General features: G+C 38.5%; 2 protein-coding genes across 2 annotated transcripts in view; one reads left to right on the forward strand and one right to left on the reverse strand.

Moving 5' to 3' along the window:
* The window catches only part of LOC125139486 (verrucotoxin subunit beta-like), a 110,102-nt gene that overhangs the window by 23,769 nt on the left and 72,967 nt on the right, over positions 1-13,366 (forward strand). The window lies entirely within an intron of this gene.
* LOC125139384 (neoverrucotoxin subunit beta-like) lies at positions 404-6,756 on the reverse strand. The gene is made up of 12 exons (XM_047803045.1): positions 6,664-6,756; positions 5,794-5,889; positions 3,561-5,317; positions 3,136-3,255; positions 2,675-2,763; positions 2,209-2,395; positions 2,018-2,131; positions 1,433-1,534; positions 1,228-1,316; positions 896-1,094; positions 701-814; positions 404-514 (listed from the first exon to the last, which is right to left on the reverse strand). Exons 2-12 carry the CDS (start codon positions 5,882-5,884, stop codon positions 464-466), a joined length of 2,913 nt encoding a protein of 970 aa, XP_047659001.1. The 5' UTR covers positions 5,885-5,889; positions 6,664-6,756; the 3' UTR covers positions 404-463.

The raw sequence follows: 13,366 nt of genomic DNA on the forward strand, positions 1-13,366 counted from the left end.
ATGGGTTAAATGCAGAGAACAAATTCTGAGTATGGGTCACCATACTTAGCCGTATGTCACTTCACTTAAAATGGATCTATTTAAAAGGATATGTCTTTTCACAGAGTACACATCTCATCATTTGAAACAGAAATCCTACGAATTTACTTTGTGTTAGCCATGAACTAATTACTCTAATGTGCTAATGCTAATTAATGCTTCAAGGATGTCTTTATCTAGAGAGCTAATACAAATGACCTGTATCATTTACTGTAACGAAGGTATGATAACTATAACAAATAAAATATAGCAATTGTTTCTAACAATAATAAGCAAGAAAAATCACGTAAGAATGCTCAGTAGGGAAAAAAGTCTGATTAATAAAATTAGACATACCATGTCCACAAACTGTGTTATTATTTTGATACTGTATACAGAATAAAAAAAAAAAAACAGGCAGTGATTTTGGAGCAGATGCAAAGCCTCAAATATTGGCAGGATTGGTGACAGTGACTTTCAGTTTCATATCATCCACCTATTAAAATAAAAAGTATCTCTTATCATTCCTGATGCAGGCTGGATGTAGCTAAACATATCACATGGTTAATAACTGACATTACTAAGCCTTTACTGAGTCCACAGTATTTGTTTAGTTTTATCCTGTTTAAACCCTATCTACTAAAGACTCTGTAACTATTAAAAAATAATAATTATGACCTACTTCAGTAATGGCAAAGCTGTTCATGAAGACGTCTCCATTAATGTTAAGTGTAGTCACTTTGTCCACCGGTATACGGTGCTCGAACGTGTAGGACACTTGGCCATTCACCATCACCTGAACAAATAAAGTGTAAGCTTACTGAAACAAATTATTAAAGTATTTACCTTCTCATTTCTTTTCCCCATAATATCACACCTCATAGCATTCTGACTTAACGACCATGATGATATCAAAAGCTGCTCCACAGACAAATGGGCCTCCTGGTGTCTCCACCCAATTTTGGTCCCATGTCCCATTCCTGCGGGTATTAAGGACCACAGAGGATATACGGGGGCTGAAGTGGAAAGCGATGTCATCTTCGTAAGTCGGGCTTGTCTGAAAATTTATTTCAAAGCTGAAAGAAATTGTTTTAACATTTATTATTTATTACCATATTATTGACTGTACCTGATTCTCTTGAGAAATTTCAAACTAATATATTCCATAGTGCCTTTCATTAAAAGGAAATGAATATGCATTTAACATACCTTTTACAATCTGATGGAACAACCCCTTGGAAGAACAAAGCCAGACCAGGTCTCAAACCTCCAGGGATTGATCTCAAATATGGCTTGCTCTGTTGTGGTTAAGCATCATTCATGTTATAACAATAAATCTCTAATCATGTGATTACCATAAAAATACAATTTTTTGGCTTGTTCTTTCATTCTGAAATTAAATGATGTTACTCACAGGGTTGCAGACTGGATGTGGCACATTAGACTGGATGTCTGAAAGCTTTGTGTGAGTGATTGTTGTCTTTAGTTCCTTACCAAAAGTAGATTTGCTCCAGTTCTGGAGACAGCAGAGGTATACAAATCCAAACCCACATATGAAGAATACTATTTGTTCCTCATTTATGACACAAAACAATTGTAGCAAATATACAAGCAGAGCTAAAGGTGATCAAGGCAAGAGGATTGTAAAAATGGCTAAACTTGAGTAAGAGGTCACAGAAATGTCCCTCAACTAAAAACAGCACAGAGCACTAAAAATAAAACTAAAAATAAAATTCTAAAAAGTGTAATTAAAATAAATCTAAACTCAGGGCTAAACATGCCTCTGTTCCACCCTTTCTGAGTGGGTTACAGGCATCAATTTCTACATTTGTTTATATTTAACAAATATAATTAAGTTTGTCAGTTAATGGACGTAAAATATTTTTGTCCTGTTTTGTGTAAAAGGTACTAAAGGCAATTAATCTTTAAACTTTAAACTTTTTGAACTTTAAAAACAAATAATCTTAAATATACTAATAAAACTTTTCATCCAACTTACTGCAACAGTACCAACAGTGTTCATTTTGACATCTCCATGAATATTAATTGCATTCACTTTGGCCATTGGTATGCGATGACTGAACAGGAAAGACTTCTGCCAATTTACATTGACCTGGAAAGAAAAGACACTGTAATTATTTTAAACACATTTACATTATGTGCATTCTCTTATTCTTTTAATTCCCATACCTCATAGCCTTCTGTTTTGATCACAACAAAAATGTCAAATGCTGATCCTTTGGAAATGTTACACTCTACACGTTCTTCATCCTGCCACTTCTTATTCACAAAACTGTTACAGCAGGTATGTTCATTGAACGAGGGCCTAAAGTGAAAAGCGACATCTCCCTCATCGGATACAAAATCCAAGGTAAACCTGTTTGTAAAAAGTAGAAAATCCATGTCATATTAAAGTAATGCAATAAAGGCCAAATGATTGGAAGGTTGTGAATTTGAATGCCAGGTCCACCGAGCTACTGATGCTTTATACACAAACAAACAAACAAACAAACAAACAAATAAATAAATAAATCGCTCTGGATAAGGGTGTCTAATGTAAATGTGTTAAATGTATAAAATCTACTAACGTATTAGTAGATGTATTAGTGTTTCTGGTCCTAAAATTATTTAGTAGATAAATAAATTGAATACATACGATTGACCGTTTGAAAAAACGACCCCTTGGAAGTACAAAGCCTTTCCTTCTCTCAGCCCTCCAGGGATTTTCTCAGTGTAAGGAATGGTCTGTGGAGTGTAAGCATATTTTATAAATGTATAGCAGATAAATGTTTTTATAGAAATTAAACACATACACAAGTTATCTGAAATGGACCTTATCAAACACAATATTAAATTTTCTAGTTTTCAAGAAAAATGGAAAATTAGACTAGACTAGAATAGACTAGTACCTAGCAAGACATGTAGATACATCATTTGTGTATTTATTTAAGTAAAAAGGAATTTAAAAAGTCTTTAAAAGAAATTACCTGTAAATGTCAGTCTACCACTTTTGACTTTGGCACCATGGTACATTTTATAATGAATAATTAATGAATTTCTTTAATTTCATGTGTTTTATGTAATTTAAGGGTTTCGTTTTAAACTTTTGTTACTCACAGGATTGTTGACAATATTTGTAACCTCTGACTTGATAGTAGATGGAGACCATCGTGACATGCCGATAGTGGTCATTATTTCAGTCCTGAGTTCAGTAATGAGAGAAAGCATGGAGAAGTTCTGTGGCAAAAGACATTTTGTGCAAAATAAATACATGAAAATACATGTTTACATATTGCACACAAATATTAATCATTTGTTTCTTTATGTTTTTTTTTCTTTATCCATATTTGAGTATTGGGACAGTCTGAATAATCTGATCTGCATTGTAATACAAATAATTAATAATTAATCTTGATTTCATTCAAATTTAAAAGAAAATAGATTCTAGATGTTTTTAAATATTATTTTACATTACATCTATTAAAAATCACATTAAACTCATAAATATGCATGATGAAAAATTTATATATATCATAACTGACCCATTGGTCTACTGTGACTGTGAGTTTCCCTTGAAAGGTGAAGGGGACAGAGTCGCTGGCTTCACTCACTCCCACATCACTAACTGCTCTGTATCGGACCCAGTATTGTTCTGTTGGCTTTAGTCCAGTCAATGTGAAGGTGTTCTGTTCTCTTGACATGTCTCTGACTGTCCATTCCTCAACATCAGCTGCTGAATTTTTTGAAGATGTCATCCTGTACTCAACTCTGAAGTGTACAGTCTCTCCAGTTGGGGATTTTGAAAGCTTCAGGGTGACACTCTCATAACTGGTCTCCACTTCAGGTTTGGGAGGTTTGGATACAGGCTGGAACTTAGGATCTGTCAGAGATCCATTCTGATAAAGTTGGATTGAGGATCCTGGATTGCTGGGATCAGATATGGAGGCAATGATGAATTTGACTCTCTTCTCATTTTTATTGGCCTTTAAAAATGAGGTAAAGAGAGAAAGATTCTGCTTCATGATTGCAGGACTGTCAGGAGAAGTGAACCAATGCTTTTCTGCTTGGAGAATGGAAACTCTCTCACTTGTTTGCACCAGCATTTTGAATGATTCAGAGTTCGCAAAGTCCTGTAGAGCTGCTAGGTAGGAGTCCTCATGCTTTAGAGATGTAAATGACAAACAAATCACCACATCAACATCAGGATGAAAACAGATGGAATTTAATGACCCTGAGGATTTCACAACTGTGATGTCCTTCAAACATGCTGTATAGGAGCTCAGAATATTTAATTCAGTTGTAATGTAATCTAACCATTTGTTCATGTTGCTTATATTGAAGGGTGATGTGTAATGGATGCTCAGGATGTCCCCCAGTCTCTTGTCCTCTTGTGTCCCACCACGAATAGCTGGCAGCACTCTGAGTAGTGCGTTCTTAAACAGACTTGTATAATTTCTGTGTAATGTCTGAAACTTTAGCAACCTGTTTTTTAGATCAGGGAAATCATCCGTTATTTGTCTTTTGATCAAATCATTGCATATTCTCTCCTTTTCACCAAATTCCTCAAGCAAACTTTCTGCTTTATACAACAGGCTCAAATCAATTTCTCTCATCAACTTTGCAGCCTTATCATCCAAAAGATTGAGAGGATACAGCCACACTGTCAGAGGCACACCTTTACCTTGTTGCTTCATCAGAGCAGGCACCTTCTTGTACACTTCCAGGGCATCCTTATATGTGGTGGGGTTTTCTTCAAGTTTAATGTCACCATAAAATGTGACACTAATATTCTCAGATATTGTTTTTTCATCTTCAGTCATGTTAAGGGATGCTTGCCCCTCAATGGAAATGGTAGGGATCTTCTTGACCACTGCATGAAGGTTTCCTTCAATATTCTGTTTGCGCTCATTTTCTGCACTTGTATAATCAAACACCATGAAAACCTGAGCTCCATACAGTACAGCTGTAACTACATGAGTGGCTGTTTTCTGGTCAAATACTTGTGGGTAGGTGATATTACCAAGCTTCTTCATAGTGAGCTGTTCAAATGTTGCTGTCTGGCTGTACTGCATAGTAACTCTGGACTGACGTGATGAAGATTTGGTATCTTGCAGGTACTTGGCCGATCCTCCAACCTCCACCAATCCACATAAGAAACTGGCTTTAAGGGAAGCGTTTACGTCTAGGAGGTTTGCTTTATCACTGAGACTATCAGAGGCTGCAAATTTCAGATGTGTTTTAGGCTTCTGATGCACATCAAGGTCATCACTCAATGCATTTTTATCCCATAAAGTAACACCTGAAACAGGAAATGAGAATTGACAACTGTTTTACAAATATTTCCGATTTATCAAATATTTCTAAAGATATATGGAAAATATATATTCTGGGGAATGTATTAGATGCTAAATAACAGATAACATGGACTTAGTAAAACTAAATGTAATTGTAAGTGGATAAGTTAATGGAAATTGTGACTTTGTAGAGCAACAAAACAATACACTCTAAGCTACAGATGGAAATGTATGTTGGTATGTTTGTATGTCTCTACTTTCTCCAATTTGTCCAATTTTATACTTTTCTTATGTAATGTTTTATGGCAGTGTCTATGTATTAATTAAATCTCATGTATTGTTTTATAGCAGTGTCTATGTATTAATTAAATTAATTAAATACATAATATATACAATACAACTTCAATAAAATTCAAGTCATAAGGTCATACCATCTGTAGTCTGCAAATAGGTAATTACATGATGTTTGTGTAAACTACACCTGGAATAAAGGAGTCGTTCCGGCAATCATACAACATGCCAGGATACAGAGGTCTTCCCAGAGCAGCTATTACCATGCATCTGGAATCCATGACTGCTGCAAGATAAAAAGGACAGAAAATGAGAATTAAATGTGACATTTTGTTATTTCACTCACTTTTATCTAAAGAGTGACAGCGGATCAACCTTTAGCCCAGCTCAAGAAGGCTTTCAAATGACTTTCTCTTAATTTTAAAGTATATGTTAAAGTAATTAAATTTCGTTATCATATAACAAAGAAAATTGTAATACAAAAAGAAATATAATATTTATAGGTAAAATTACAACATAGCAGTGTTAAGATAAACTTTGGCAAGCATTTGTTACTATAGAATGTGACAGCAGCACCCACACCACTGCCCACAAGCAGCAGAAAAATGCTCCTCACTCAGCTTCCACCCAAGTGCTGAAAGAGCAGCCGTAGAAACATTTAATGTAATGTAGAAACAATTTCACTGAATTTGAGACTGGTATTAGAATGGAGTAGATTGGATTTTATGCATTTAAATTGTAATAATACTGGATAATGATTAATAAAATGTACATTTAAAAAAAGTTTTAAAAATGCAGTATTTTGTTTTCACTGTATAAATTTCATACTGTGATACTGATGTGTTTTTTATTTTTGAAATACAGTGAACTGGGTAAATAATTGAGAGTTAATAATTGAGTCTCTTGCTCAATTGAACATTCTCTGTTCCTCTCTCTTCCTATATAATATTTCAGATTTCATTAAAATTGACTGAACTAGGCTATATTTTCAACAAAGAATGACTAAATAATAGCTATTTTAGACATGTCAATCAAATAGTTTCTGTGCACAAAAACTTACGTTTCACGACGCCGTCTCTCTCCGTCTTCTTACAGAGTTTAAGTCAGCAGATGTTTGTAAAGGTGCAGTTGAGCTGTACATATTGCATGGGAGTGGCTTTTATAGGGGAATAACGCTGCCTTTGCCTTTTTTTTTTTTTTTTTTTTTTTTGTAAATTTTGACATATGCAAAGCCACTTATAGTAAAGTGTTAAACAGACATGGGGTACGTCACAAATCACACTATTTCTGCATACAAAGCTTTCTTTCAAACATTTTTTTTATCAGTCATATTTTCAAGAAAAAATGTTGAACAGTTTCTTTCAGGGTAGGCAAACTTATGAGCCCTACCGTGCGTATATATATATATATATATATAATATAAGTATATATTTATATATATATATATATATAAGTAAAATACAGTATATAAAAAGTGTGTGTGTGTGTGTGTGTGTGCATATATATATATATATATATATATATATATATATATATATATATATATATATATATATACGTATACAGTATATAAAAAGTCTGTGTGTCTGTGTGTGTGTGTGTGTATTAGTGCTCTGAGGAGCAGGAGAACAAAGAACAGCACAGGAAATAAGTCAAATGAAAATCTTTATTTAGATTTAGGGGGCACTGGTTCTGCAGGCTTCAGTGGCGCCTGATTGGTTTTCCTGTTCCACTGCACCCGGTCTGGCTTTTTGCTGATTTGCTGTCAGCCTGGCTTTCCGGAGGCCACCCAGAACCTCCCTGAGATGGAACAGGTCGTCGGCCTAGGTGGAGGAGTGGATAATGATATTGTTGAGATAGGACACTGCAAAGGGCTGATAGGGCTGGAGGACGATGTCCATGAGGCTCTGGAATATTGCAAACGATGCATGTAAGCCCGAACAGAAGTACCTGGAATTGTCATTGGCTGTTGGAGGTACCGATGGCGGTTTTGGGCTTGGCATTCAGGGAGAGAGCCGCTTGCCAGTACCAATTTGTGAGGTCCAGGGTGGAGACAAACCGGACCCTCCATAGGCACTCAAACAGCAATAACAATAAATCTCCAAGATCTGGTTAAGCCTGTGGCACTCATTGCACATGCAAATGGATACATTGGGCTTAGGCACCATCAAAATGGGGCTGGACCACAGGCTCCAGGCATCTGAGGTTTGATCAGTTAGAGGGGCAGGAGAAATAGAAACTAATAAAGGAAACTAGCTGGTAAAATATAAGCCAAATCTCTATTCTAGATTTTTGTCGTGTCTACATCAAATTACTAATGTAAAGAAATAACTAATTCATTCAGAAAGAGGTGCCACGTGAGAAAAAAATATATGAAAATTGTATAAGCCGTGTTTTCAGATAAAGTTCAAAGTGTCACTTTTTAATTCCAAATGGAATATGGACAAATGTAAAGGTAATTCTCATATCTGCTGTAATCTTTCATTAATGATGTCAAAAAATCTCTCAATCATAAGACGATTTCCATCCATTTTTACTACCTTCCCCCCTGTAAGATGTACTACCGTTTCTGCTGTGTATCACAAGTTTATTTTTTTGCATACCATTGGTTCTTGAGTGATATGTGTTCTCATATCTATACCAAGTCAATTTCACAAACTGTCTAGAATGTGATTACTGAAATGAGACCATTATCACTAAATATTTTGGGAGGTATCCCCATCCAGGAATGATTTCACTTGCCATGATTTTAAATACACTCTTTGCATATGCTTTTCCCACTGGGAAGGCTTCTTTTCACGAAGACTATGCATCCACGGTAAGAAGACAACGCTTATGTTCCTTAACATTGATTGTAAATCATTTTTGCAACTTTTTTATCACAGTTTTCTTGTGAAGAAATGTGTTGCTGAGCATGTACCAGATCAGCAAAAACATTGTCTCTATTATGTTAATGTGTGTGTAAAATAGGAAGTCTGCAAGCATGTTTCTGTGATATGTTTGTGCAGCACATTTACAGAGAGTTAAACACTTTTGGAGCTGTTTGGCTTTTAACACTTGTAATACAAAATCAAACAATTATGTGATTGATTCAATTACTTCTTATGACCACTATCCTTCAATAAGAACTTTATTTATTAGATTTGATTTTATTTTTTTTGCATTATCAGTCATATTAAAAAAAAATAGGTCCAATAATTTCTTTCAGGGGATGCAACCTTTTGAGCCCTACTGTGTGTATATATATATATATATATATATATATATATATATATATATATATATATATATATATATATATATATATACTCTGCTCAAAAAAAATAAAGAGAACACTTAAATCAGAATCAGAAAGGTTTTTATTGCCAAGTATGTTTTCACATACGAGGAATTTGTTCTAGTACAGGAGCTCCACAGTGTAAACAGAATGGCATTGATAGGACATGAACAGATATATAATAAACGGAGTTGTATGTACTGTACAGTGGATTATAAAGGCAGTTGTATGTACAGTGAATAAAAAAGACAGTTGTATGTACAGTGGGTAAAGGCAGTTGTATGTACAAAAAAATGTGCAAATCAAAATATAAATGTGCAATTGGAATATAAGTAAGTAAGTATGTGCAAATAATGTAAGAATAGAGTTTGTTCTGTGTATGTTAAGTGTTCATCAGATGGATTACCTGAGGGAAGAAACTGTTCCTGTGTCTGGTCGTTCTGGTACTCAGGGCTCTGTAGCGTCGACCAGATGGCAACAGTTCAAAGGATGAGTGTGCTGGATGTGAGGGGTCCAGAGTGATTTTCTTTGCCCTTTTGCTCACTCTGGAGAAGTACAGGTCTTGAATGTGGGGAAAGTTGTGCCAATGATTCGCTCAGCAGTCTGGACTACCCTCTGTAGTCTCCTGAGGTCAGATTGGGTGGCTGAGCTGAACCAAACAGTCACTGAGGTGCAGAGGATAGATTCAATGATTGCAGTGTGGAACTGTTTCAGCAAATCCTGTGACAGGTTGAATTTCCTCAGCTGGTGAAGGAAGTACAACCTCTGCTGAGCCTTTTTCACAATGGAGTGTGACGGCGGCACGGGCACCACCGCAAACACACCGAGGAAAAACCGCACTTTGCCCACTGCAGCGGCAACTCGGAAGCGAGAGAGCGGAACAGGCGGCGGTTCAGCACCTTGGCCAGCGGTGCTAACCGCGAGCTCCAAATCTTCAGCACCATGGCCAGCACCGCGGCAAGTGAGAGCGGGGCGGAGCGGCAGGAAAACACGGACCAATCAGGAGCGCCGCTGGAGCATTCACCCTCCAGGAGAAAAGCACAGCAGGAAGCAAGGCTCAGCGGCTGGAGAAGGAAAAGCGGGTGTGGCCTAACCGAGACTAATGCTTATTATTTGTTCTAATATCTTTCTACAGAGACATCCAGCTGACTCAGGACTCCCTACCGCTGACTGCGCCTGCACAATGTGCCTTGAGAGATCTGCTCCGCCGCTACCCTGCCGCCCTCCTCCTGTTGTCTAGACAGAGAGCCTGGACCCCTGCCCAGCGACCCCTACAGGGAACTATTCTTGCTTTCACTGCCTTCCTACTTTTCCCTTATGCTTTCAGTGTTGGACAATTAAACTCACTCTTCTGCTAAAACCCGGATCCAGTCTCTCTGCCTCTTCTTCCATGTCCCATCTCTCTAAGAGCCCTACACTGGTGGAGAATGCAGGCATCGGACACGGAAGCAGCTACGGAGCCCTCTGTGGGGCAGGTGCTACAACATCTAATGCAGGCCAGCCTCCATCAGCACGAAGTGACTCAGGAGCTGGCCAAGAGTGTCAAGAGGGCCACAGATGAGTTACTGGAACTTCGGCGGGGGCCCCCCGCCGCATCAATTCCCCTCCCTGTTCCCGGTCGCGATGCTCAGCGCCGGCTCACAAAACTCAGTGCCGAAGATGACGTGGAGGTGTTCCTGGACACCTTCGCCCCATTGCTCAGCGGAAACGCTCAACTTGCGTATTATGCACTGGATCCAGACCGGGCTCGGGACTATGAAACGCTAAAGGAGGAAATTCTCATCCGCTGCGGCCGTTCACAATGCTGTCCATGACGGTTAGTGAGGGGGGGGGGGGGGGGGGGTTTCTCCTGAAGTCCACGATCATCTCCACTGTCTAGAGCATGTTCAGCTCCATGTTTTTAAGACTGCACCAGACAGCCAGCTGTTCATTAAAGGTGCAGTCATTAGTGTACAGAGATAAGAGCAGTGGGGAGAGGACACAAGACTGAGGAGATCCAGTGCTGATGGTGCGGGTGCTGGATTTGAGTTTCCCCAGTCGCACTAGCTGCTGCCTGTCTGTCAGAAAGCTGGTGGTCCACTGACAGATAGAGGAGGGCACAGAGAGCTGGGATAATTTGGGCTGGAGGAGTGATGGGTTGATGGTGTTAAAGGCGGAGATGAAGTCCACAAACAGGATCCTCACTCACATAAGTCCCTGGTCTGTCCAGATGCTGCAGAATATAATGCAGTCCCATATTGACTGCATCATTCACAGACCTGTTTGCTCTGTAGGCAAACTGCAGAGGGTCCAGTAAGGGTTCAGTGATGTCCTTCAGATAAGCCAAAACCAGTCTTTCAAATGATTTCATGACCACAAACGAGCCACAGGTCTTTAGACATTAAGTCCGGTAATTTTAGATTTCTTTGGGTCGGGAATGATGATGGAGCTTTTGAAGCATGAGGGGACTTCACACAGCTCCAGTGATGTGTTAAATATATGTGTAAAGATGAGGGCCAGTTGATCAGCACAGGTTTTCGGACAGGCTGGTGAAATGCTTGCTGGGCCTGGTGACTTTCTTCTTTTGTTCTTCCTGAAGACCTGACACATATCATCTTCACTGAATTGAATTTTAGGTGTGTTGGAGTCGGGGTTTACAGGAGGTGAGAATTGGGATTTTTCAAACCTACAGTAGAACTCGTTCAGGTCGTCTGCCAGTTGTTGATTCACCACAGTGCTAGGGGATGGTGTTGTGTAGTTGGTGATGGCTTTCAGACCTTTCCACACTGAAGGTGAGTCATTAGAGGAAAACTGAGTCCATAGCTTTTCTGAATAAATCCTCTTTGCCACTCTGATCTCCTTTTCCAGTGTGTATTTGGCCTGTTTATACATACAATACTCTATCCCCATCCCATAGCCTGATGGAGCTGGCTGAGTTTTGCAGTGAACCATGGTTTATCATTGTTATAAGTTAATTGAGTTGTGGTAGGATAACACAAATCCTCACAAAAACTGATGTATGATGTTACAGTCTCTGTGAGCTCGTCCAGGTCGGTGGCAGCAGCTTCAAAAACCATCCAATCAGTGAGAGAGAAACAGGCTTGTAAATCCTGCTCCACTTCCTTAGTCCATCTTTTCACAGTCCTTAATACAGGTTTAGTTGATTTCAGTTTCAGTTGATTCGGTATCAGATGAACTAAACAGTGATCAGAGAGTCCTAGAGCTGCCTATGGGACAGAGTGATATGCATCCTTTATTGTTGTGTAACACTGATCCAGTATGTTACTATCTCTGGTGGGACATGTAACATTCTGTCTATATTCACGTGTGAGAATCGCTTTATTGAAGTCCCCAAGAATTATTAGTACAGTGTCCGGGTGCTCACTCTCTGCGATCATGTCAGCGAGTGTCTGTAGTGCCGAGCTCACATGCGCTTGTGGAGGGATGTAAACACTCACCAGAATGAACGAGCAAAACTCACATGGCGAATGGAACAGTTTGCAGTTAATGAAGAGTGTTTCAAGATCTGGACAGCACATCTTCTTTAACACAGTTACATCAGAACACCACCTTTCATTGATGTAAAAGCATGTCCTGTGTAGTGTCGTGTACCAGTCATTTTAGATTTCATGTCCCAGGCACCCTAAATTTCAACATCTACTCCTCAATTAACCGATGAGCAACCCAGTTTTACACCCACACCTGGCTCCAGAATGTCTGGAGTCTCCACAAAGACCAGATAACCCCATGCGGCTCATTGGGGCCTGCAAACAGAACTCTCACACACACACACACACACACACACACACACACACACACACACACACACACACACACACACACACACACACACACACACACACACACATACACACAACACAATGAGACATTCCGTTTACTAATAAAACCCAAGATAAGGTACTCTAAGGTTCTCATTCTTATAACCCTTTTTGTAATATGTTTCTTCTTTTAAGGCTTGCCTGACTTAAAATTATTTGCTCCTTAATTTCCTGACAAGGGTGTATTTTATTCATGTGTCAGAAAACAACATTGTATTTTAACATCCGTTATACTCTATCATCATATCTTACTGATCATGGCATGTTAATGTATACCTGTTCTAATGCCGTATGACCCTTTAAGGTCTGATGTCAGAATGTATACGAAGCTATTGTTTTCTTTTTACTTCCCTAATGAAAGTGCATCTTGTTCATGTTTCATTTTTGTTTCTTTGCCTTTATCTTTGCCTTGATTAATGAGCTATGTATGTAATGTACCGCTGCCTTCATACCGTCATTACCCTTCATGTTTAGTATCCAAATGACCACAAAATTATCGGTTACTCATTTTTCAAGCACTGGTGTATTTTATTTGAGCACGAAAGGCGCCATACCATCTTAATACACCCTGGATCAAACTTTAAAGTCATCTAAAAGTTTGATAGCTAAACCACGCCCACAGACACCTGAAACAAAGGGAGTTTTTCCCTTCAAAATCCTGACCGAAG

This window comes from Tachysurus fulvidraco, chromosome 18 (assembly GCF_022655615.1).
Source record: "Tachysurus fulvidraco isolate hzauxx_2018 chromosome 18, HZAU_PFXX_2.0, whole genome shotgun sequence".
NCBI lineage: Eukaryota > Metazoa > Chordata > Actinopteri > Siluriformes > Bagridae > Tachysurus > Tachysurus fulvidraco.